The sequence below is a fragment of the Rhyacophila brunnea genome, unplaced genomic scaffold, assembly GCF_057557595.1.
Source record: "Rhyacophila brunnea isolate RB1 unplaced genomic scaffold, BYU_Rbru_1.0 scaffold_2, whole genome shotgun sequence".
In the NCBI taxonomy this organism is placed as follows: domain Eukaryota; kingdom Metazoa; phylum Arthropoda; class Insecta; order Trichoptera; family Rhyacophilidae; genus Rhyacophila; species Rhyacophila brunnea.
Window position 1 is genome coordinate 49,222,522 of NW_028232859.1, and position 22,292 is coordinate 49,244,813.

The window sequence follows — 22,292 nt, forward strand, 5'->3', positions numbered from 1 at the left end:
AGTGAGTGATACACATATGAATAACAATGAAAAGTTAAATGATGTCTTCAAAAATGCAGGCAGTGCGTAGCACTTGGATGGTATTAGAGGAGCCGCCGGTAAGGCTTCCGTTGTGAGCGGTGGGCGATTTTTTCTTTTACCCCAAAATCTTTGGAAATTTTGCTTCACAATTTTTGTTTTTCGGCATAGCTCACCCATGGACTAAACACATTGTGATTGGATGAACTTTTTTCATTGCTGCATTTAGAAAGTAACACGTGCCTAATTGCAAATTCTTAGAATATCGTCCTGGGAACCGTACGCAGGCTGAAATGATTGCTTTATCTTTGCGAAAAGTGGTAAGAAATGCTCACAGATGTGCAGCTGTTTTGGACCAGGTAATATTTGTTGTCCTCTTCTTTTATTCAATACGACGATAAAGAAGAAAGAAGTGACAAACGTTTGATGTGTTCATTGTGTGGTGCACAGACAACATCTTGTGGGTAAGAATTTAAGTGCAAGCCTACACTCATCGTTAAATATAATAATTAAGGCGGTTAATAAGATTAAATGTAATGCTAAAAATTTCGACTTTTATGCGAGGACAATGATGAGCAATTTATCAGGTTACTTTTACACACAGAAGTTCGTTGGGTCTCTAAAGGTGCATGCCTGTCTCGCTTTGTAGCATTATATGAGATTATCATGCAGTTTTTAGAGGAAAATCACGAGGGAGATATCTACCAACAATTAAAAACAGTTTAGCATGATGCTTTTTATTTGGCAGATATTTTCAAACGATTAATGAAATTAACCTGCAGCTTCAAGGTGCCACTAAAACACTTAATTAGTTGTAAAAATACTGTGTCCGTATTTATCGAAAAACTTGATCTTCTGAAGAGAGAATTTTATCAATTTTCAGAATTATTATCTATAAAAGAAGATATAACACCAGAAGAAATCGAAAGGTTTAGTTGCCATATCAGCAAAGTTAAATTTTATATGAAAACAAGGTTCAAAGACATTTTAAATTTAAAAACATAATTGGATGATAAATCCTTTCACCGTAAATTAGGATGAGGTCGATATAATTTATCAAGATGAGTTGTTAGAACTGAAATATGACGAGAGCAAAAATATTTTCAATATTTCCGGAAGCCAAAAACTTTGGCAAAATAAAAAAATGCCTGGTTTGTATCCAAAAATGTGGGAAACAATGAAAGATATTTTAATACCCTTTCCCACATCTTATCTTGTTGAATCAAGTTTCAGTGTGGTGAATAACATCATGACAAAACAAAGAAATCGTCTGAAAATCACTGAAAGAGGAGACCGTCATTTGTTTAACGAAAATTGTACCAGACATAAAATATTTAGTCACACAGCATCAGGCTCAAGTTTCTCATTAGTTATTGAATTTGATTTTTAAAATTTCTTATTTTTTTCAATAAATGTATACGCACTCTTTTTTTGTTGCATAAAATGTTGGTTATAAAAACTTGTTTTTTCAAATCTCCTAAATTCTTTCTAGAAATTTTTTCACCCATATACCTACTGGATTGAAATATAGCGATGTTGGTGGGCGGTAAGAAAATTTTAACCATGAAAAATAAGCAAAAGCGGGCGGTAAGCATAAAAAGGTTGACGACCCCTGAGTTATACGAAAATAGGTGACACTTTATATTATTTAGCATTAAAATTAAACTTTATATTCTGAAGATAAATAAACGAAAGTTTTTATTTATTGCACTTCACCTCCTTATCTCCCTTTAAATATTTATCTTTTCTTATCCATCTTGTCATATCAAAGCATACTTTTTAAAATTATGTTCAAAAAATCAAATGATTTAAACACTTCATACTTTTTGAGCTATTAATATTTAATTGTTGAAAGTCGATTTCGTATTCTATATACAAAAATAAAGTCGATCTGTCATCGGAGAAATAGAGCTAAAACTTCGCCAAAAGAATGGTATCAATTCAAATGTATCGAGGAGAGTGTTTGTCTGCTAATTGTGCTACATACATACCTACTTTATTTTCATTTCAATGAATTCGATATTTTCTTAATACATATGTTGCATTTTATAAAAAAAAATACTAAACATTAAAATGGATAACCCATTGAAAATGTTAACATAAAAAAAGGTAACAAGAAAGACATTTTCAGAGGCCAACGTGTATTATGTAATAAACCAGAGACATAAATTATTTTTACAAATACTTCCTAGGGCTCAAACATACTTTAAAAAAATGTACAAACTAATTATCAAAGTAGAAATAAAAACAAAATCAAGCAGCCAAACACGCTGAGACAAAATATTTACAAATGCGTGTTCAATGCAAGAATGATATAGATATTTATTTAATAGTCGTAAAATGTAATAGGTACATAGTAATTACGAAGATCATATTTTGTAAGACAGGTATTCAATGACACACATTTTTTACACATTTACACGACAGCAATAAATCCTAATATCATTTAAAAAGGTATCGGGAAAGCGGGGTCCTTTTCATGGGAATTGTGGAGGTGTAACAATAAAATTAATATTATCTTATTCTTAAACGTATGTTATCAAAATAAACTATTTCTTTTTTCTCTGCAAGCCTGGAGTCACACTCTGGGAACGGCTTTGGATGCCGGAATCTGATTTCTGAAAACAATAATTAAATTACATATCACTCGTAGATTGTATTTTATTGAATGGGCACATTTTCAAGATTCAATGATTGATTAATAAATTTAACTGACAGTGTACGTGAATGTGGTAGAACTCGATTGAAAACCACGATTGGTTTGGTTTTAACATTGATTTCTTTTTTCCATTGTATTTCCAAATTGGAACCTGTATTGGAACAATATGCCTGTATTAATTATTAGGTGATCAACCCTTATTTACATACAATGAATAAGTTATTAATAATTTTACATTATCCAAAAATTGAAGCAAAATATGTGCACAGGTTTATGGCAGATTAAATAAGATGATTTACAAAATTTCAATTTTCTTATAATTATAGTTTGAGTTGATTGATTTTCAGTGTAGACGTATAGTTACTTATGATTTTAAAAACTATTTTGTTTTTTTTCCGACCATGTCCGATCCTAATAGGATCATATCGTCGGTCCCTATTAAAAAAGTCGGATCTGCAAAATGCTATTTTTCAGTACGAGCAATCAAAGATGTTTCATCAAATATCCTTTGTGACCTATTGCTTGCCATAATGAATAAAAATACGGGTTATAGAAACTTTTCTAAACGTTTATAAAAACATCCGTCTGTCCGGTGAACATAGCAGCAACTGTCAGATACGACGCATCTTGCTCACCCACGTCCAGCCAACAATGTCGGTTGGTAATAACCGACATTGTTATTCGGACACTCCCGGTAGATCCGTCATTTTTAACTTGAGTATTTCGGAATTTTTCAAACAAACAAAAAAAACTGTGATTGTGGTATAAATGTTTAAAGTGTTTAAATAACTTTTACGTAATAATCCGAAAATGACAAAATTTCAGATCCGACTTTTTTAATAGGGACCGACGATATTATGGGCCTCCACAGAGTAGAGGTTTGTGTTAACAGATTTTATTTTTTACGAGAAATGGAAAAACAATATGTGTACTTGCCAGACCCAGGATTCGAACCTGGGACCCACGGCGTGATAGTCCAACGCTTAAGCCGCGCGGCCAACTAATTCGAAGCAAAACTTGATATTTTTAGTATGCTAGCAGACAAAATGTCAATTTTCCATAATTCTATCTGTTTTAATTAATTTACAGTATATACCTACATGTATTTTATGATACTGAAAACTAGTAATTCCAAGTTACACTTGATATTTTGCAATTATAAGCCAATAAATACCAAAATGGCAGCCAAAATGCCAATTTTTTCACGATCTACTGTGATAAGAGAATGATTTATACGGATTTGTAAAAAAAAATTAATATCAAATTAAGACTAGAATCAGAATTATTTATCTTGTAAATGTATAAGATATTGAACATACATAATTTTGAAAAACACTTCTGAGAAAATATTTATTATAACCAATAGAAAAAACCTTTTTGAAAAAAGTAAGCCGCCCGGCTGGAATCGAACCCCCATCTACGCCCCCCGTCCGCGCATTATCCTCTATGCTACAAGGCGACGTTCTAATTGCGACAAATTTTAACTATTGGCCTTTTTCATATCTGCTCATCAGCGCTCTTCGAAATCAAGCTACTTTGGCAATCGGTTTTTGTAAGATATTATATTGCAGTACTTACGGCAGCAGCAGTGGTGATGGTGGAGGCGGTGGGTATACTGGCAATCTGTGAAGAGCTTCCGTTTCGGGACAGTGGCCGCTGATGAGAATCCGTTCGGGATGCCACGGGCGTGCTCAGCTCTTTCCTCTTCTCTTTGCTGCTGATACATAAGGAAGAGGAAAGAGTTAATTTTTTTACCATGCCCAATCCTAAGAAGATATGGGCCTCCACAGACAGGGTGGAGGTTGAATTAACTCTTAGAATACAACAGATCCGATATATCAGCTTTGCGTACTTTGCCGAAAATACAATCAGGCGATATATCTGCTTTCTGATGGACTTTTTTGGTGATGCCGTATTATATAAATAATGAGTGTTCATATTTCAAAACATGCAACTGTGTTCATTGTTCCTTATTTATTTTTGATGTTTATATCCCTTGATAAAGGGCAGCATGCATGAAACAAGGGTCCCATTGTTCCCATTATTCTAATTCTGAAGTCATATACCCCGTTTACACATGCATGGATTTACTGCTGACAGTACGTATTATCGCGGTCATAACAAAAAAATGCACGTGTAAACGTATTATATATATTATGATACAAGTTGGAAGATTAGTTTGATATCTGCGCCTTGCGCAGTAGAACGATAGTGGCAAATCTGCTCGTAAAAAAACCAACTGCACCGCGCAGACTCATTTTGAGGTTAACTGATTTTCAGTACCTATCAAATAGTACTATAAAATGACAACATCGCGTCTCGCTTACTCTTGAAGAATGAGATTGGCGAGACAATAAGCACCTTTACGTGTAAACAGTTATTATCGTGATAGTTTAAAATACACACTAGTGCTGCAAGTAAATCTATGCACTTGTACAGGCGCTTATAGTATAAGTTATGAGTACAATATTGTGATTTGTGTGATGCATTCCCAATTATTATTGATAATCACATCAGATAGTGCAGACGTTGATAAAGCTGATATTTTTTTATATGATTCAAAAGATAATAGTGATTTTTCTCCAAAATTAAAAATACTACATACTATTCAGTGAGGGAATTTTTTTATGAATAAAATACAAGAATTGTAACATTATTGTTATTTTTAAGATAGATATTATTTCAAATATCCAATTGCCATGGTAGTAAAAGATTTTTGTTCCTATGTAAAATGGATGTTAGCCACTTGCTCAACCTATTAGGTCCAAACACAACACAAAACAACATTTGAATTTTCCATACCCATCGTGGGCATTGAGAGTTAAATAAGTGGCAATTAAATTTGGAGAAAATAAGATATGAGACTAAGAAAAATATGGTACCCAATACTGCTGGACGAGGATCCCGCGCCCCCCTTTCTGGAAAACATGTCGGACAGGCGACCTTTCAAGTCTTTTTTACTACCTGAAGTGCTCATGTCAGAGTCGGAACCACCCTGCGGAGCATAAAAACAATGCATTATTGACAATTACAATATAAACATTTCTCTTGATAAAACTGCGCTTAATTCAAACAAGATGTGATTCAGTAGGAAAAAAAGTAAAATATAGAACACTATGACATCCAAAAGCAGTGGATTGACCTGCGGAACGTATCCGATGGGCATGAAGTCGTCGGAGGCCGCATTGTCGTCGATGGATCTCGATTTAGTCAGCTGTTTCAGCTTACCGAAGATGCCTTTCTTCTTTTTCTTATCGCCCACGGGGAGGATTTCGCTCTGAGTTGAGCCGCCGGAAAGTCGACTGAAATATTTTTATACAGTTAATAATTATAATAAATACATTTATTTATGAATTAAAATTTATGTACGTAAAAATTCAGATTTATGACATTCTTGATATTTTTCGATCAAAACATGATAAAACTACCTGTCCAAGCTGCTATCTCTGGTCATGGAGAACGGTCGCGTATCGTTGAGGTCTGTGTCGAGAGACTGAAGAGACGACATGCTGTCCTCGTCCGTCTTCCATATCCGGCTCTGCGAAATGAACAAAAGCATCATTTATTGATCGCTCAGCCCGTTCCAATTGTGACTATGAAATTTCATTTTAATATTTACCTGATCATGCGTGGTCTGCTCAAGAGATATGGATCTCTTCTTGAGGGATGGCATCCGGCCGTTGGTCGACCTTGGACTCACTGTTGCGACTATCGTTTCGCGAGGTTCCGTCGAGGCAGCCCTGGTGAAAATCACATTACATCAATTTAGAAGGAATATTTTACATTATGGAGTAGCGTAAAATGTTAAAAAATAAATCTGCCCATTGAGAGATGCAAATGAACAAGCGCACCTTCTCATATTAGCCTGTCGGCGCTGCCTATCAGAGAGTTGCATGGCGCGAACGTCTTTGGCAGCCTGGTGGAGGCGGGCCAGCGTGTAATTCGCGCCGCCCTCTCCTGTTCCGTCATCCGGTGTCGCTTCTCGTGATCGGGATTTTGACGACTGAAATTACAGAAGAGTATGTATATTGTGATTATCCCTTTTTATCCATATTGGTAGAAAATTAGATTTGAATGCTAATAGAAATATTTTTGTGCCCCGATAACTTGTATTATATTTTGTAATGTAAATTTTACCCGATTTCTTCTGGGTGGCGTGGGAGTCATGTAGTTGACGTTGTTAGGACCGAGGTGGTCCTGGCTGGATCTGGCGATTCCTTCGGGAGTCATTTTGTTCAGTTCGTCTATCACCTCAAGTAGATAGCTCACTTTTCTGTCCTCGTCCTTCATTCAACATGTAAAATAAATTTATGCTTATTAATCATAATAAACATGACAAAAGAAAACGTGAACGATGGCTATCGCTGCTGAGATGTCATGTATTCTAGTAACACGGCTCAATTTTATTTTATTGATAGACTGCTCATTTGTTGATGCAATATTTTGCCTTCATCCTATACCTAATTGTTTTGCTCGGACTTCCTCCGCTCGATCACAGAAAATATTATTCCTTTGAAATAATGTAATTTTTGTAACAGTATTGCTCGATTTTGTATATTTATTTTATCGCTTCATCAACATTATATATCTCAAAAGGATTCATTCATCCGATTCATAAATATTCAGTATTCAGCGTGCTTCAAAATATAAGAAGGAACCGACCTGCTGAGATCTCTTGATGGCCGCCATGGACATCTTGTGCTGCTCCCTGTCCTTGTCGTGACGCTCTTTCTCTCTACGAAGTTTCTCATTGGTAGTTCTCAACTTAGCGTGAGCATCACGGAGCTCCAGCAAGTCGCACTGCAACTCTGTAACCTGAGAGGGTTCACTTTAATATTGCCCGAGTTCATAAAGATAATGGCAAACGTAATACGGTAAAATACTAAAACTGGCTCATCAAAATACTAATAATTGGATTTGGCACTAGTTTGATTCGCTCCAAAATAGTGATTAATTTAGATTTACGAGAACACCAGTAGCGAAAGGTGCGTATTGAAGGTAGGTAGGCTATGGTAGGTAACTGAAAAAAAGTCCTAGGACAGCCATTTTTACAGGACGTGAATTTTAATTTTATTCCTCTACAGTATTTTACTGAACAAAAATAGGCACTAAAATAGATAGGTATTTTAAAAAACCAACCGTGATGCGAACTCAGGCTAAAAAATTCTACTGTCGTAATATTTTACCCCGAGACCATTATTTGACATTGAATCCAGTGTGCTTAAATTACATCACTGTAAGCATGTTAGACTAAAATACCTACAGCCTCAGGGTATGTGATAGTATGACACTGTTTTTGACATTGTGTGTGTGTTTTTTATAACACGTGTGTATGCGTCAAATGTTCGAAATTACTTTCAGCCATTTTTTGATTATATGTATATATATATATATATATATAGGCCATAGCCGGTTACATATTAGTGCCATGTGGCTAGGCAACCCTACAGACAGCTGATGTCAGTGACAAATTATATTATTTTTGTAGAATATAAAATAATGAAGTTATTATTTAAATATGTTAATAGGCAATTAAAAACTGAAGAAAAGATGAAGTCTTTGCCACTGTGGAACACTAAGTCTAAATTGTGAAAATGAATCGAATGGATGATGAATGCCTGTTGTCCATATGTGTGATATGTGTGTGTGTGTAAGGGTTGTATGAATACCTTCTTTTTATTTTCATCGGTCTCTTCTTCGGCCCCCTTCTTGAGCTGATCGATTCTTCTTTTCATGTCGAGTTTTTCTTTGTCCCGTTCTCGCTCCACCTGAATGAAACGGTCGGATCGATCAACATTATTAGATAGACATTACAGAATATTGAATATAGTGACGTTGAATAATGACCTCGAAGAGTGTCTGGCGAAGGTCCCGGGCGAGAGTGGAGGTCTCCTGGAGCAAACGCTGCTGGTCGTCCCTCTCCTTGTGCCAGGCGAGCTCGAGGCGCGTCCTCAGGCCGGGAATCTTGGTCCTGCCCGATGCCACCAGCCGCTCCTCCTCGAACTGCAACCGATAATGGATTCAGTGTTCTATGTCGATTTTTAAAACGGTTTTCAGATGTATCTCTGGCTAGCTTTAAGAAAAATCTTACCTCGTTGACCTTGGACTGCATCTCGGAGAGGCGGACCTCTGCGGTGGAGCGCTCGCTCACCAGTTCGGTGCGAGCTTTGGATGCCTCGAGGCGAGCTTCGCACAGTCCGTCCTCCAAGCAGGCCACCTGCTGCTGCAAGTTGGCTATCTTAGACTTTGTCTCCTCCTGCGGAAACAGACAATGACGGTGTTCAATTAAAACCAGTAACCGGTGATAGGTGATGTTCGCCATCATCAGCAATCGGCCATCCCTGTTCCTATATCCAAATTTATTAAATCTAATTACTTAGACACAGACGGACCAGACTTACTCAGTTAGTAAATTAGTGTGATCAATATAACTAGAGCATGGGTGGCCAAACCAAGGCCCGCTGGGTGTCAACTAGTGAGTAAATAAAAATAATATCAAATGCTGCCGCTAGATGTGCTAATTTCGAAAATTCAGATTCAATATGGGCTCAAGATTTTAAAAAGCACCGTGTGCTTTTTGCTGCATTTGCAACGCCATTCTCCGTAGACGTGAATTTATTACCGGGAAATTTACAAATTGTGAAATATGTTGCGATGAACGGTTAAAGGAGAAATTCCATCAGGTTGGTTTGGAAGAGTTTTACAAAACATATTTGGACAAGGAGAAATATCCTGAGAAGCATATCAAATCCCGAGTGAGAACACGAGTCTGGCAAAACTGTTTGCGTGTAGGAATAACCTCACTCGATATCGATATTGATGCGCTTAGTTCTGCCACACAAAATCAAACTTCTCACTAAAATTTATTATTTTTATATTATTTTGTTTATTTTTAAATACTTAAAAAAAAGTGTAATCTAATAAATATGTTTGATTCTCATTTTATTTATATATGATACTTATATATTTCTTTTTTGTTTTCTATAATAAAAAAATTGGTTGTGCGGCCCGGTAGGAAATCTCATTTTTAGAATCCGGCCCGGCTGCTGAAAAGGTTGGCCACCCATGAGCTAGAGGGAGTCTTATGAAATTGCAGTATTAAAACACTCAATATCATCTCTGAAATGTTTTTAGTCTGGTAGTTTTGCAGTCAGAGCACATTTTATATTTTGTAAGTTGACTGATCGGAATTGAAACATGGCTACATGTTTATAGCCGACGTATTTGTTTTCACTTTGCCATAAGAGTGATATACAAAATGATTGACAGTTTGCCAAGCATTTGATTGAAAATTCATAGAATTCAAGTGTCTTCATTTTTGTACTAGGGGCTGAAGTTGAATTTACTAGAATAGCTTCAAATTAATAAATAATTATCCAAAAATAATATTAAGATAATAAATGAAAATCTCATTATCCACACCCAGCGTTGCAAACTTAGCGTTTTAGGAAAAAACACCCGATGGCAGTGCAACTTGTTGAAATTTATTATCGATGCGCTGAATGCGTTCAGTATGTTCAATGCGCAGACAGACAAATCAAGCAAATATAATATAATATAGGTATAATACATCTCATAATGATTAATGCACTAAATCTTACATACAAAATGACAACTAAATTTCTTACCTGCATTAATTTTAAATTCTATGACCTGTTCTATTAGTTGGAAAAAACTAAATTCTTTTTCGATTTTTGTTCTTGTAAAAACAATGTTTATAATTGCTACACATTTTTTTGAAATGCCATTTTGTAGACACTTTTTCAATTTTGAAAAAATCTAGAATTTTATTCTATCGTATATTTTCTTACCTTATCTGGCATATTTTTGTGAATGACAGTTGGCAACACTGTCAACACCTTGCCTTTTTTATATTTAGCATGAAATTCTAATAAATATTATAGTCAAGTGGATCCCTTTTGTTAATTGCATTTACCTAACAACATGGGTTAATAAAATTGCATTGTTTATAATGGGTAATGCTTTAGTGCATGGAAAAGCTCAGATTCGCGGAAACAATATTTATAATGGCCCGCGTGAAAGTAAATTAATTGTTCTTAAATAATATGTTTCCAAGAAAGTAGGTATTATTTTATTACTCGGTAGAGAGTTAAGTTAGTCGCTAAAGATTATCCTTTTAAATATGGCTAACCGAGTTATGTCAATTAATTAGCAAGCGACGGTTTGGCAACCACTAGATATCTCAGCAGTACATTCCACTAAATCCTGTAATCATAAAATTTGCTTAATACGTATGTGAATAATTATGATTCAACTTGATATTGAGAATTATTGATTTGACGATTCATCTCATTACTGATCATTTCCGGATACCCCATTTCGCATTTTCACTCATCGCCTGGATTTGGCAACTTCGTGAATTGGACATAAGGGCATAACAACAATAATAGACTGATTCAGTGAATCTAATATTGTTGAAATTTGGTTGAAATGCTTGTGAATTTTGACTGAGTTTACCACAAGTAAATCCGCTATACAAATTGAATTGCAGCTAATTTATACAGTAGAACGTGCATCTTTTTTGTTCTTCTTCACTTTCATATTATATTTAGGCTTGATCAGTTTTCTTTAACACCTTTGAATATTCTGATTACCTCGTCGATGCTCGAAATGGACGCTCTGTTATTTCTGATGATGGGATCTCCGCTGCCGGTCCTCATGTCAGACATGGTCTTGTGCGCAGTGTCGTACATCTGCTTGTACATGTCACGCTCCCGTTTGAACCTCGATACCTGTACAATAAAACGAATGCACGCTGAAAAGTGTTGATTACAAAAACAAAGAAAACGCCACACGCGGAGTCGGATGAAAGAACTGACCTGCCCCTGCACGGACTGCAGCTGGTCTTGGATGGACTGCATCTGTGACTCGTAGCGCATCCTGCACTCGGCCACTTCAGACTTTTTACTCTTCTCGCTGAGGGTGATCTTGTTTTGCAGCGTCTTCATTTCCTTCTCCATGTTGGCGTTCTCTTGAGTGAGATTTCTTTGGATCTTCGTGACTTTGTCAAAATCGTCAAACTTCTGTCGGAGTTCATCGGTCTGAAAAAAATAATTATATTAATATTCAATCAAACATCGGTCACAGCATACGAGATGGTGCCAATCATGGCCCCCAGACCAGGATTTTTGGCTAAAGGCAGTCTGACACTCTACAGTGGTGTTTTCCAAATGGATGTCAAATAAAATTCAATGTCTTTCAGTGATTTTTAACACAACAAATTATGCTGTTATTGAGTATCAATTGCATCGCACAACCATATATTTTAAAATAGTAATAATCTCAAAGTAAAACAGGCCGCAGGCAACTTTTTTTTACTATTAGAGCAAATTTAAGATGTGTGTTTATCTCATTTATCTGGTTGACCCATAATGCCGGCCCCCTAGGCTAGAGCCCTGTCAGCCCTACCTGGTAAGGCCCATGGTGCCAACAGTCAGTTCTGTTTGAAACTAATCAATGGTCTCGCCATCTCCATCAATTTTCCTACAAAATGAATAATATGTATTCTCAACTGCCACAAGTCTCAAGTATTATGTGACAATGACAATTAATTGAGGTGTCTTATAACAAAAACTGATAAGTCACACATATGGCCAAAATCTAACAAAAAATAGGTACATATTCTATGCACAATTTCTCACAATAATATGTAACAATCTATAACATGCGCCCAAATCATATTATGAAATAAATGTTTAAAAATCTGGTGGTTTACAAAAATAGGTTATTTAAAGTAATATAAATTCAATATATTATGACGTATCCAAATCTAAAACCAACCAGTACAAATCGCTAACACTGAGTCATGGACTTATCGATTTTTGTTGACAATTATTTAATATTCTATTATATCTAAAATTGGCTGACTTCTCTCTTGAGCGCCTCCTGCAAATGGTTGCTGACGTCTCTCTCCTTGGTGAGGTGACCCACTTCTCTCTCCTTCTGATCGAGCCGAGCGGTGAGGCGAGCCTTCTCCACTTCCCACCCTCCCCCGCAGAGCCTCTCTTCCAACGACGACAGCTTATCCTGATAAAATCAACGTTACATCAAACAATCAATTATTATCAACGGGTAACTCTCTTTTTATAGGTTAGCAAAATTATTTCTTCGTTCATCAAATCTGGGAACTTTTTCTTTTATCGACCGATCGAAGTTCGAAATATTTATGCATAACGATGCAATCAAACTTTTCTATGTCGATTTTGCCAATATAATAATAAAAATTCTCCTTGAACTCGCTCGCCTGTTGCTGTATGTTTATATTATTTTCGTTTGGATCTTTTTTCTATAAATATTTTTTATGTGATCAAATACAATGAATCACAAAAGATACAGTTGATGTTTGAATTTAAGTGTAAGCAACAACATCTTGCTACAAACTTTTGAATCCCTGGCAGCACACGCCGAACTCGCTTAAAAATCCATATTATAATAATTCAGGAGATGCATTTACAAGTGTGCATTAACAGTAAACAAAATTAATCACAATTTTAGTAGTTAGAAACTCGTTCGGTTATCACAAAATCTAAACTAAGTACCGTCCACCATGCTGGAAGTCAGCTTGGCGTATCGTAGATTTGATGTTCGAACTGCTGAAAGTTTACGGCTATGTTTATATCAATTAGAAGAAATGAAAGGCAGTCATGTGTATATGCTCACTTGCAATTCCATTTTGTCTTTGATCCAAGCGTCGGTTTTGGCGTTGTAAGTGTCTTGAAGAGATTTGAGTTCTGTGGTCACCTTTGCGAGTTCTCGTTGCGATTGGAGTACTTCTCTGAAATGCAATTGTTGGCATGAGAATTTTGAGTATGTTTTCATTTAGAATTAATGATCGACAAGGTTACCCTCTCACCCTTGAGCCGATTCTTTGTCGATGGTAAGTTTGGCTTTCGTGACGACGTGCTCTTCCTCTAAAATCTCGTATTTTCCCGTCAATTCTTCATATTCTTTTTTTTCCGCCGCCAAATCATTTTCTAACTCTGAAAATAAGAGCATACAACAAAAAATTACTTACCAAATATATAAATTTCGCAAATGTTGGGCTCAATCCAACTGCCAGGCAATACTAATACAAATACAATGTTTTTCTACCATGACCATGAATTGACAGTAAGACCATTAAAATTTATTATTTTATTTAAAAAATGAAAAAACTGCCATCACTTTACAGCATTCAAACACTTTTGTTTTACTCGATTAGCACCCATTTATTATTTCATGAATGTACTTTTTCTCCGCGCCGTACATTGACTGACAAAAGGCATCATCCGCACCTAGAAATGAAGCACTTTGTATGGGTAGATATTATAATTATTGACGTTAATTCCTCACTTTTAAATTTATCCTCGTATTCTTTTTTGAGTTCTGTAATCTTTTTGCTCCCAGCTCCGGAGGTCTGTTCGAGTGTCCGCAGCTTTCCCTTCAAGGCGGCCAGCTCGATCTCTTTATTCTTGACATCCTTCTCGTGGATTACCTTCATTCTCTCTCCACGTTTGCGTTCAGCCTGAAATCGTTCACCGAACATTATTACGAATCATATGTTATAATTTGTGTCTTTCGATATCCGTGGCCTGTGGCATATGACATACCTGGAAGTCGATCTCTAACTCGGAAACTTTACCCTCCATGTGCGCGGTCTCTTTGGTCTGCGACTTGAGACTGTTTTCCAACTCTTTCTTGTCTTGCTGCAGTTTGAGAGTCTCCTGTTTTCCCGCGGCCATTTCCTCTTGCAGTTTGGCGACCTCCTGCTGTCGACTCAGAAGATCCTGGCGAACGGCAGAGATCTCTTGCTCTTTGATGGCCGTCTCCCTCTGAGCGGTGTCCAGTTTTTCTTTTATCTGAGCAAATTCCACTCGAGATACAGAGTTTTCACCGGCTTTTCCGGTCGAATCTCCAAGCGATTCCTCCTGAAAAATTATAGATTTTATTAGCCGGTCCTGATAAATTTCAAACATAAATTTCCAATCCCATTAATTACCAATTAAAACAATCCAGACTGGATATTATACTATATAGTATATACCTTATTTTTATTTAATAATTTGACAACTATCCAAGCTTTACACAAATTTTCACAAATTTTAGTACCTACTGCAGATAATGTAAATGTTTGAAGAATATAATATATATTTTAAATCATTGATAAAAGTTACAAAAGTAATCTTCAGTATTTTGATTGCAACTTTGCGGCGGCTGTCGACTGCCTTTCTGATCGGCTGCAGCTAATAACTGAAGTATAATTTTGTGAAACTCGATAGAAAATTTTATACTAACTTTATCTTCTTCGACCATGTCCGATCCTAATAGGATCATATGGGCCTCCACAGAGTAGAGGTTTGTATAAACAGATTTTGTTTTTACGAGAAATGGATGTCAGCCACTTGCTCTACCTATTAGGTCCATACCCTGACTCACACACATATTGAAAATCAATATGTGTACTTGCCAGACCCAGGATTCGAACCTGGGACCCACGGCATGATAGTCCAACGCTTATGCCGCGCGGCCACCGTGGGCGTTTTTTTTTTTTTTAAAACTTTATACGAGTTTATCTGACATATATTAATATTGACACAATTTTCCTTGGTGACACTAATAGAACTAATTAACCTTAATAGAAAAAAATTTCAACATCATATCTGATTAGAGAAGGTGCATACAACATGCAATATTAGAAGCACTGAGGGATCATATTAGATAAATGCACACAACCCTTGCGAATTCCTCGAGACTTAATTTGAAGTAAACATCATAATGGAAAAGTTACTTCAAACATATCTGTATTACACTATAAGAAAACATTCAAAAGGCACTATCTTTTTTAGACATCTAAAAATCTGCGTGTTCAATGGAAAAGAGAGTTAAACATCCAAGGTGAGGCTGACGAGGAACAGAAACAGAAAAGTTGTGGGGCGCAGTGTGTCGGTGTCGGTGTGTCCATTACCAGTTGTCCGATGTGGGCGCACTTGGCGGCCAATTGAGATTCGAGAGTGACAACTTTTCCCTCCGCTTCCGCCAGTCTCTCTTTCCAGGCCGTTTCCGTATTTTCTAATTTGTTTTCGGCTTCCAGCGCCTGCAGGCTGAGTAAATTTTTTTCCGTCGACCACTCGAAAGACATTCGTCTCTGACTTTCAACAAAATTATCACTCTGTTCCTTCTCCTCAGAGAGCTATGTCGGGTAGAAAAAGACACTTCTTATTTTGAAAATTCCTTTCTTTACAATACAACAAAAAATATTGATATAAGATGGTTTATTACAATTTGTAAATTATTAGAGCAATATTAGACAGCTTAGTATGTCTTCATGATAGCAATTTAAAAAAATATGATCATTGTTAGTGAGCAATGAGCAATGAATCGACGTGAACTAATACTATAATATAGTCAGACCTTCACACGAAACTGTACACTTAGATTGTAGTGCTAGTTATTTCTTATACTTCGGATGCGATATGGTTAACTGTTTGTAGAAAATGATGTTGTAGCATATATTTTAAATAAATGGATATATTTTTGAAAAATATATCACATCCAGTGGCACTCGAACCTGCGTTCAGTGGATTCGTGCCGATGTGCTCTACCAACTAAGCTATGTGCGTCCTATCCAATTATGAATATATTAACTAGTATTTTTACATTTTCGTAGCTCTAGTGTTCAATAAAGAATGTTACATTCTCAAATCTTGTGTATTATTCGTTCCGTTCCCCAGCTGTGCGCCACGCATCCCTGGCACAATTATACCCCGAATGATCTTGAATACTTTTGGACTATATTTATCAAATTAAATTTGTTATACTTTGCATTCGCATTGCATTCGAAGATAATCAATAACTAGTACTATCATCGTAATTCGCAATTCAGTGTCACATTGTCAGTTGGCAAAATTGGACATGCTGTTCCTATCTTTTGATATATTTTGTGTAACATTATGTCGACTACATTTTCTATGTATATAACATCCATAGTCAACTGAAAAGTATATTAGTCTATGGTCAACTGCATAGTTTTAATTGAACGTAGTTATGCAGAATGTAGCCAGTCCACAATAATGTCGAGCTGAGATAATGGCACTTTAGTAACAACATGATTATTAAAATTGTATGTAAAATGTAAAATTGTAAATAGTATTTTACTTCAAGAATAATTTTTTTGCGGCTTGGCTATTTTCAGCAGAATGTAGAGAAAACCTTCTCGCATTTGATCTATATCATATCTCATTTTTTTATTTTTTGTAGACTGGCTACTTTCTGCATAACTATGTCCAATTATGAATTCGCGTCATTGTCCTTTAATAACTTGTATTTTCATAATTGATAACATTTAACATTAACAGCATAATAACACCACAAATAAAAAATAAAAACAGTTGAAATTAAGACATGTACCAATGACTCTTGTAAAATGCTACATCATATTGGCAAATGTTGATATTAGATACCGAGTAATTTATCTATTGCACACTACGCGAGGGAAATGTCAAAGCTGGACAGCATGTTTATTCCAGGTAACTGCTGTGGTAATTCAGATTGAATATAGCAGGGGCATCTGCCGTTAAAGCTCAAAGTACCACCTGCGGTTGTACGATGTTGCCTAACGATAATAAATAGGCATACGTTTCACCGATGCGCATGATTCAAATACTGAATTCCACTTCAACTGGTAGCATAACTCCCCAGGGATTGAAACTACGTAATCCACTCATATCAAGCGGGTATAAATTATTCTGTAATTCTTAATAATGTGTGAAGTACCTCTTGTTCTAATTTTGCCACCCGTTCTTTTCTGACGCTCAACATCTTTTCTGTCCTCTTGCATTTGTCGTCTGATTCTTTCAATTTCTTTTCCAATTCTGTAATCTTCTTCGATTTGTCTCCGACCTGCAATATGACAAACATGATATTAAATGCATACGGACTCGTGCAAATCTGATTGGATTAAGTTTTGACATGATATGCGTAACATTGTAGGTATGTGTAGAGTTGAGTATTTCACGAAAAAATCTCAATCTCGAGAATCGGGATTTCCCGAAATTATGAAATTTTGAATTCTCGAGATTCGGGATTTCCAGAAAAGAATTCTCGAAAATTCTCGAGATATCGGGAAATTTAAAAAAAAACCTGTAAAAATCCTAAAATCAGTGTAAAAACAGACAAATTCCATAAATAATATTTATAAGGAGAACAAAATAGAAGTAGGAAAACAAAAATAATTCAAAACATTACTAATTAAAATAGAATTTCAGGCTTTCAATCGCTGCGTCTGACAATCTCGTACATTTTTGAGACACAAAATTTCCTGATGTTGCAAAAATTGCGCTCATTTTGAGTCGACGTTGGCTTATTTGTGTTAAATACCCCGATTAGACTTTGAACGTTTCTTGTTTTCTGTCCACTTTTTTCATATAGAAAATCGTTTTTTTTTTCAATTAATATTTGATAATAAAGAAATCCCGAATCCCGAGGAAAGATTCTCGAGATCCGGGATTTCCCGAAATGTTAAAAATTTTAATTCGGGAATGAAAATCTCGAAAATTTCTTGAGAATTCCCCTTGGGAAATTCCTGAAACCCAACTCTAGGTATGTGTACCTCCTTGAGAAGTTTAGATTTATCTTGTTCAGTTTTGGCAGCGTTGTCCAGGTCTTTTTTCAGTTTTTCCACCTGTTTGTCTTTGTCGTCTAATTCTTGTTTCAGTTCCTCAATTTTTTTCATGCAATCCGCCATAGCCGTCTGTTTGGACGATGCGGATTCTAAAAATAAAGTGAAAAACGGTTAGATTCACTTCAATCATAAAAATATATGAAGATACCTACCTAATAAAAAAACAGATAATGTACGCAACAAGCAAACATCAAGAGATTTTTTTTACTGTGAGAAAACTAAAAATAGTGAATAGAATATAGAATGATAGAGTGGACACTCACTGAGATCAGTATTGAGCTTTGCGATTTGCGCGTCAAGTTTTTTATTATTTTCTATCATGGATTTGTAATTTTCTAATGCGTGGTCCCTGTCCTTCTCGCAGGCTGACTGCTTCTCGGCCAAAGATTTCTTTTCGGTCTCGTATTTGGCGTTTAGATCTGAGAGTTTTTTGATTTCACTCTGCAGCCTAGTTTTTTCAGTGCTCAGTTCGGTTTCGCTCGATCCCAGTTTCTTCTTCAGCTCCTCGAGACTCTTCTCCAAGGAAACTTTCTCTTGCTGCTTTTGCTCGGAGGAATTCAAGTCGGCGTTTTTCATCACGACGAACATTTCACCTGGAATGAAATAAATTTGTACCGGGCGATGATGGAAAATCTGCAACAATATCGAATGCTCATCTCATACTTTCATTTGACATAATATAACAAAACGGTAACTGTTTCCTACGATACCTATTTCACTCTCCAACTCTTCAACCATTTTCTTGAGCTGCAGTTTGGTGGTGAAGTCGGTCGGTTTTTTGGGCGTCCGCGGCTTGAAAGTTTTAGCGGCCTCATCTTTCAACTGTTTCAATGTCTCTGTCAAGCGATCTTTTTCAGTCTCCACCTAAAATAGAAATGTCTTATTAGAAAACTGATAATAAACTTTACTATAAAAGACACAATAAGAATTTAGACAACTGATTAAGTATGCTTATCATCGAGCAGTGACCGCACTCTGGCTATAAAACCACTTGTGCCATCTCCCATGCTTATACATCCCTTTCTTGGACTCGTATGTTGAAGACATGCATAAAATGTATGCATGATAAATGTGTATGTATGAGTATGAGCGCAGAGTTCTCACTTTTTTCCAAATTAATAAATGTAATTTTATTGTTATCGCATGCATATTGGGCTTTGAAAATTATTTGCCTACGTACGGAGAAATATAAATAATTATTATTTGACAAGAATAAGCGGCAGTCTCTTACTTTCTTCATTGTAAGTTTCATTTTGTCGAGTTCATCTTGTTTTGTCTTCAGCGCCTCCGCATCTTTTTTGGCAGTGGACAAACCGAAGGTGACTTTCTTTTCCGGTTTCTCCGCTTCTTTGACCGCTGCCACTTCCAACTCTTTCACTTTGCCTAAAGCTTCTTGCAATTCCGTTTCCAGTTGGCTGATTTTCTCGGTACTTTGCTCGAACGATTTGTCACTCTTCAATATCTTTGCTCCCCGCAGAAGCTGTGAATGATAATAAACATTTTGTATTTCGTATAAATGCTCCGATTTGTACTTCCACGGTGGAGTAGCGGAATAGTGACTGCCTCTGCAGCTGTAAGTCATGAGTTCGAATTCCGCATTTGGCGTACTTGACGTATTATTTTAAAATTTTTGTTTGATCTAACCTCGGTGAAGGGGTCGTAAAAAAATATCTTCTAATATAATCTTCGCTGAGCCCGTCCGCGGAGGCCTAAATCTGCTATGAGCGGGAATATGATAATTTACTTGTGAATAACTCAATCACAGAAGTTCTGATACATTGGACCCTATCGTTACAGCATTAAGTTCTCACCTGAAGTTTCTTGTTTTCAGCGAGTAGTTTTTCATTTTCAGTTTCCAGTGTCTGAGTTTTGGAGGTCAATACTGACGCTTCTTGTTCGATTAGCTGTAATTGCCTTTTCAGATCCACATTTTGCTGTTCATTTGCTCCATCTAGTGACCTGTTAAATAAAACGATTATGTAATTTTAATTGAATATGAAACAAGCGACACATACGAAAAAGCTTATAAAACAAAACACTGTACAGTAAAAACAAAACAATGATTCGGTCCGTGGATTGTATGCGTACGAATACGTATACCGTAGTCAGCGCTACGGGCACACCGACTGCCAAGTAATTAGTAGCACTAACAGGGCTAAACATCCGCATGCACACCATCGACCAACCGAATCATTGTTTTGTTTTTACTGTACCTACTATTTATGCTATTTTATAATATTCATTTCAGTATATTGTTTTATTTTAATAAGTAAAACATATCAACTTTCCATCAACAATTGACAATGAGTGTTGGCTATTAGGTTAGGTATCTATGTAAGTCAGTGGGGAAGGGTGGAGGTAGGCTGTTCAAGATCCGCCATAAATGCTGCACACTAAACTTTGTCAGTCATACGTATTTGTTTTCATTGAAATAATACCACAATTTACCGATAGTGTTGGTTAGTTTTTAAAATTCAATGAAACCTTGCGAAAATCAAGCCATAATTAATAGATAATAGTAAAAAATACTTATCTATCTATAAAATATCTGAAGTTAGGCAAGTAAATCATCCATAACTTTGGATATTTTATAGATAGAATAATATTTTTTATCTATTATAGTTTGGTTAGGCAGGGCTAATGAATTTAAAAAAATGAGCCAACAATATGTGTAATATGAGTTCTTAATCCAACAAAAACAAATACGTATGAAAGAAAAAGTGTGCACAGTTTTGTCGTATCGCCCAAAATATACCAAAACTATAATGGTTTGGTTTAGGCAGGGTTTTATTTGTTTTGTAAAAACTAACCAATACCATCTGTAAATTGTAGTCTTGTTTCAATATAAACAAATACATATGACTAACAAAGTGTAATGTGCACTATTTATGGCGGATCTTATCAGCCTACCTCTACCCTTCGCTACTGATATAAGTAGTTGGCATATTATGTCATGTAAACGACAGAAATAATTAGAGTACATACCTACAATGAAAATAAATGAACTGTCAATGAAGAAAGTAATGTACGTACTTGCTCTTTATCAATGAACCCTTTGATCTCTTTTGTGTCAAACTCAATTCTGCATGCAACCGTTCGCAGTCTCTTTCTTTCTCGATTAATTTTTTTCTTAAATCGTCTATATTATCTTCTAGTATCTGAAAGTCACAAAAAAATATTTATCTCAGTCGGGTCAAAACTTGTACACTTCACATTGAATTGTTAAACTACAATAATAGGCAACCTTAATTTTCTCTTCAGAGATATTTGGTACTTTGGCGTTGGCAAGTTTTTTGGCAGCGAGCGGAGCCGGTTTGACATTAGCGACGGCAAGCTTCTCCGTCACGTCTTTGAGCTGCGTTTTCATAGATTCCCCTTCGCGTTCTAATTCTTCAACTTTACGCCGGAGAACTGATGCTTCCTGAAAAATTTATAGACATTGAAAAAATCTAAAACAACAGACACGTCATAATCCATTTTTCAACAATTAAAAAAACTATAGTTGTATTTTATGATATTTTTTATAGAATAATGTTAATATCTATTTACCTATCTAACATGATCGATAAACTGCCAGATATATCCAGACGAAGAAAATGAATATTGATTAAACAATAGGTACTTACTTAACACATAACAAAGGTGAATGTGCGTACATCATATTATTACGCATACAAAAGTGAGGCGAGCACGCTTTGCCTTTCAAATAGCAAGTTAGGAGGATGAGATGCGAGATCCGGGGTTGGCTGAGTATGTGACAAAATGTCGCAAAACCAATTTGACATGGAGCACATTTTGGCGTGCTGAATAGTTTCTTCAAAAGTGACCTCCCATTGTGTCTTAGACGTAAAGTGTTCAATCTTTGTATGCTACCAATGCTCACATGAGTGTGAAACATTCACTGCGGACCAGTTAATTACTATTTAATTACCACAT

The 22,292-nt window shown here is 36.0% G+C and overlaps 1 protein-coding gene across 8 annotated transcripts in view; it reads right to left on the reverse strand.

Moving 5' to 3' along the window:
* Positions 1 to 1,424: 1,424 nt before the first annotated feature.
* Positions 1,425 to 22,292, reverse strand: part of LOC147072460 (uncharacterized) — a 63,042-nt gene continuing 42,174 nt past the window's right edge. For all 8 annotated transcript variants that reach the window (XM_085947227.1, XM_085947224.1, XM_085947226.1 and 5 more), the window contains 27 exons: positions 21,601 to 21,777; positions 21,390 to 21,514; positions 20,168 to 20,315; positions 19,588 to 19,836; positions 19,067 to 19,220; positions 18,620 to 18,949; positions 18,285 to 18,445; positions 17,450 to 17,575; positions 14,287 to 14,604; positions 14,030 to 14,201; positions 13,551 to 13,677; positions 13,358 to 13,472; positions 12,566 to 12,724; positions 11,518 to 11,739; positions 11,293 to 11,430; positions 8,769 to 8,933; positions 8,525 to 8,680; positions 8,347 to 8,445; positions 7,340 to 7,492; positions 6,815 to 6,961; positions 6,529 to 6,680; positions 6,297 to 6,417; positions 6,106 to 6,215; positions 5,820 to 5,979; positions 5,560 to 5,672; positions 4,256 to 4,394; positions 1,425 to 2,636 (listed from right to left, as the gene is read on the reverse strand). In XM_085947227.1, the coding sequence (XP_085803353.1) occupies positions 2,568 to 2,636; positions 4,256 to 4,394; positions 5,560 to 5,672; positions 5,820 to 5,979; positions 6,106 to 6,215; positions 6,297 to 6,417; positions 6,529 to 6,680; positions 6,815 to 6,961; positions 7,340 to 7,492; positions 8,347 to 8,445; positions 8,525 to 8,680; positions 8,769 to 8,933; positions 11,293 to 11,430; positions 11,518 to 11,739; positions 12,566 to 12,724; positions 13,358 to 13,472; positions 13,551 to 13,677; positions 14,030 to 14,201; positions 14,287 to 14,604; positions 17,450 to 17,575; positions 18,285 to 18,445; positions 18,620 to 18,949; positions 19,067 to 19,220; positions 19,588 to 19,836; positions 20,168 to 20,315; positions 21,390 to 21,514; positions 21,601 to 21,777 (4,305 nt within the window). In that variant the 3' untranslated portion in view covers positions 1,425 to 2,567. The remainder of the gene's footprint in view (positions 2,637 to 4,255; positions 4,395 to 5,559; positions 5,673 to 5,819; positions 5,980 to 6,105; positions 6,216 to 6,296; positions 6,418 to 6,528; positions 6,681 to 6,814; positions 6,962 to 7,339; positions 7,493 to 8,346; positions 8,446 to 8,524; positions 8,681 to 8,768; positions 8,934 to 11,292; positions 11,431 to 11,517; positions 11,740 to 12,565; positions 12,725 to 13,357; positions 13,473 to 13,550; positions 13,678 to 14,029; positions 14,202 to 14,286; positions 14,605 to 17,449; positions 17,576 to 18,284; positions 18,446 to 18,619; positions 18,950 to 19,066; positions 19,221 to 19,587; positions 19,837 to 20,167; positions 20,316 to 21,389; positions 21,515 to 21,600; positions 21,778 to 22,292) is intronic.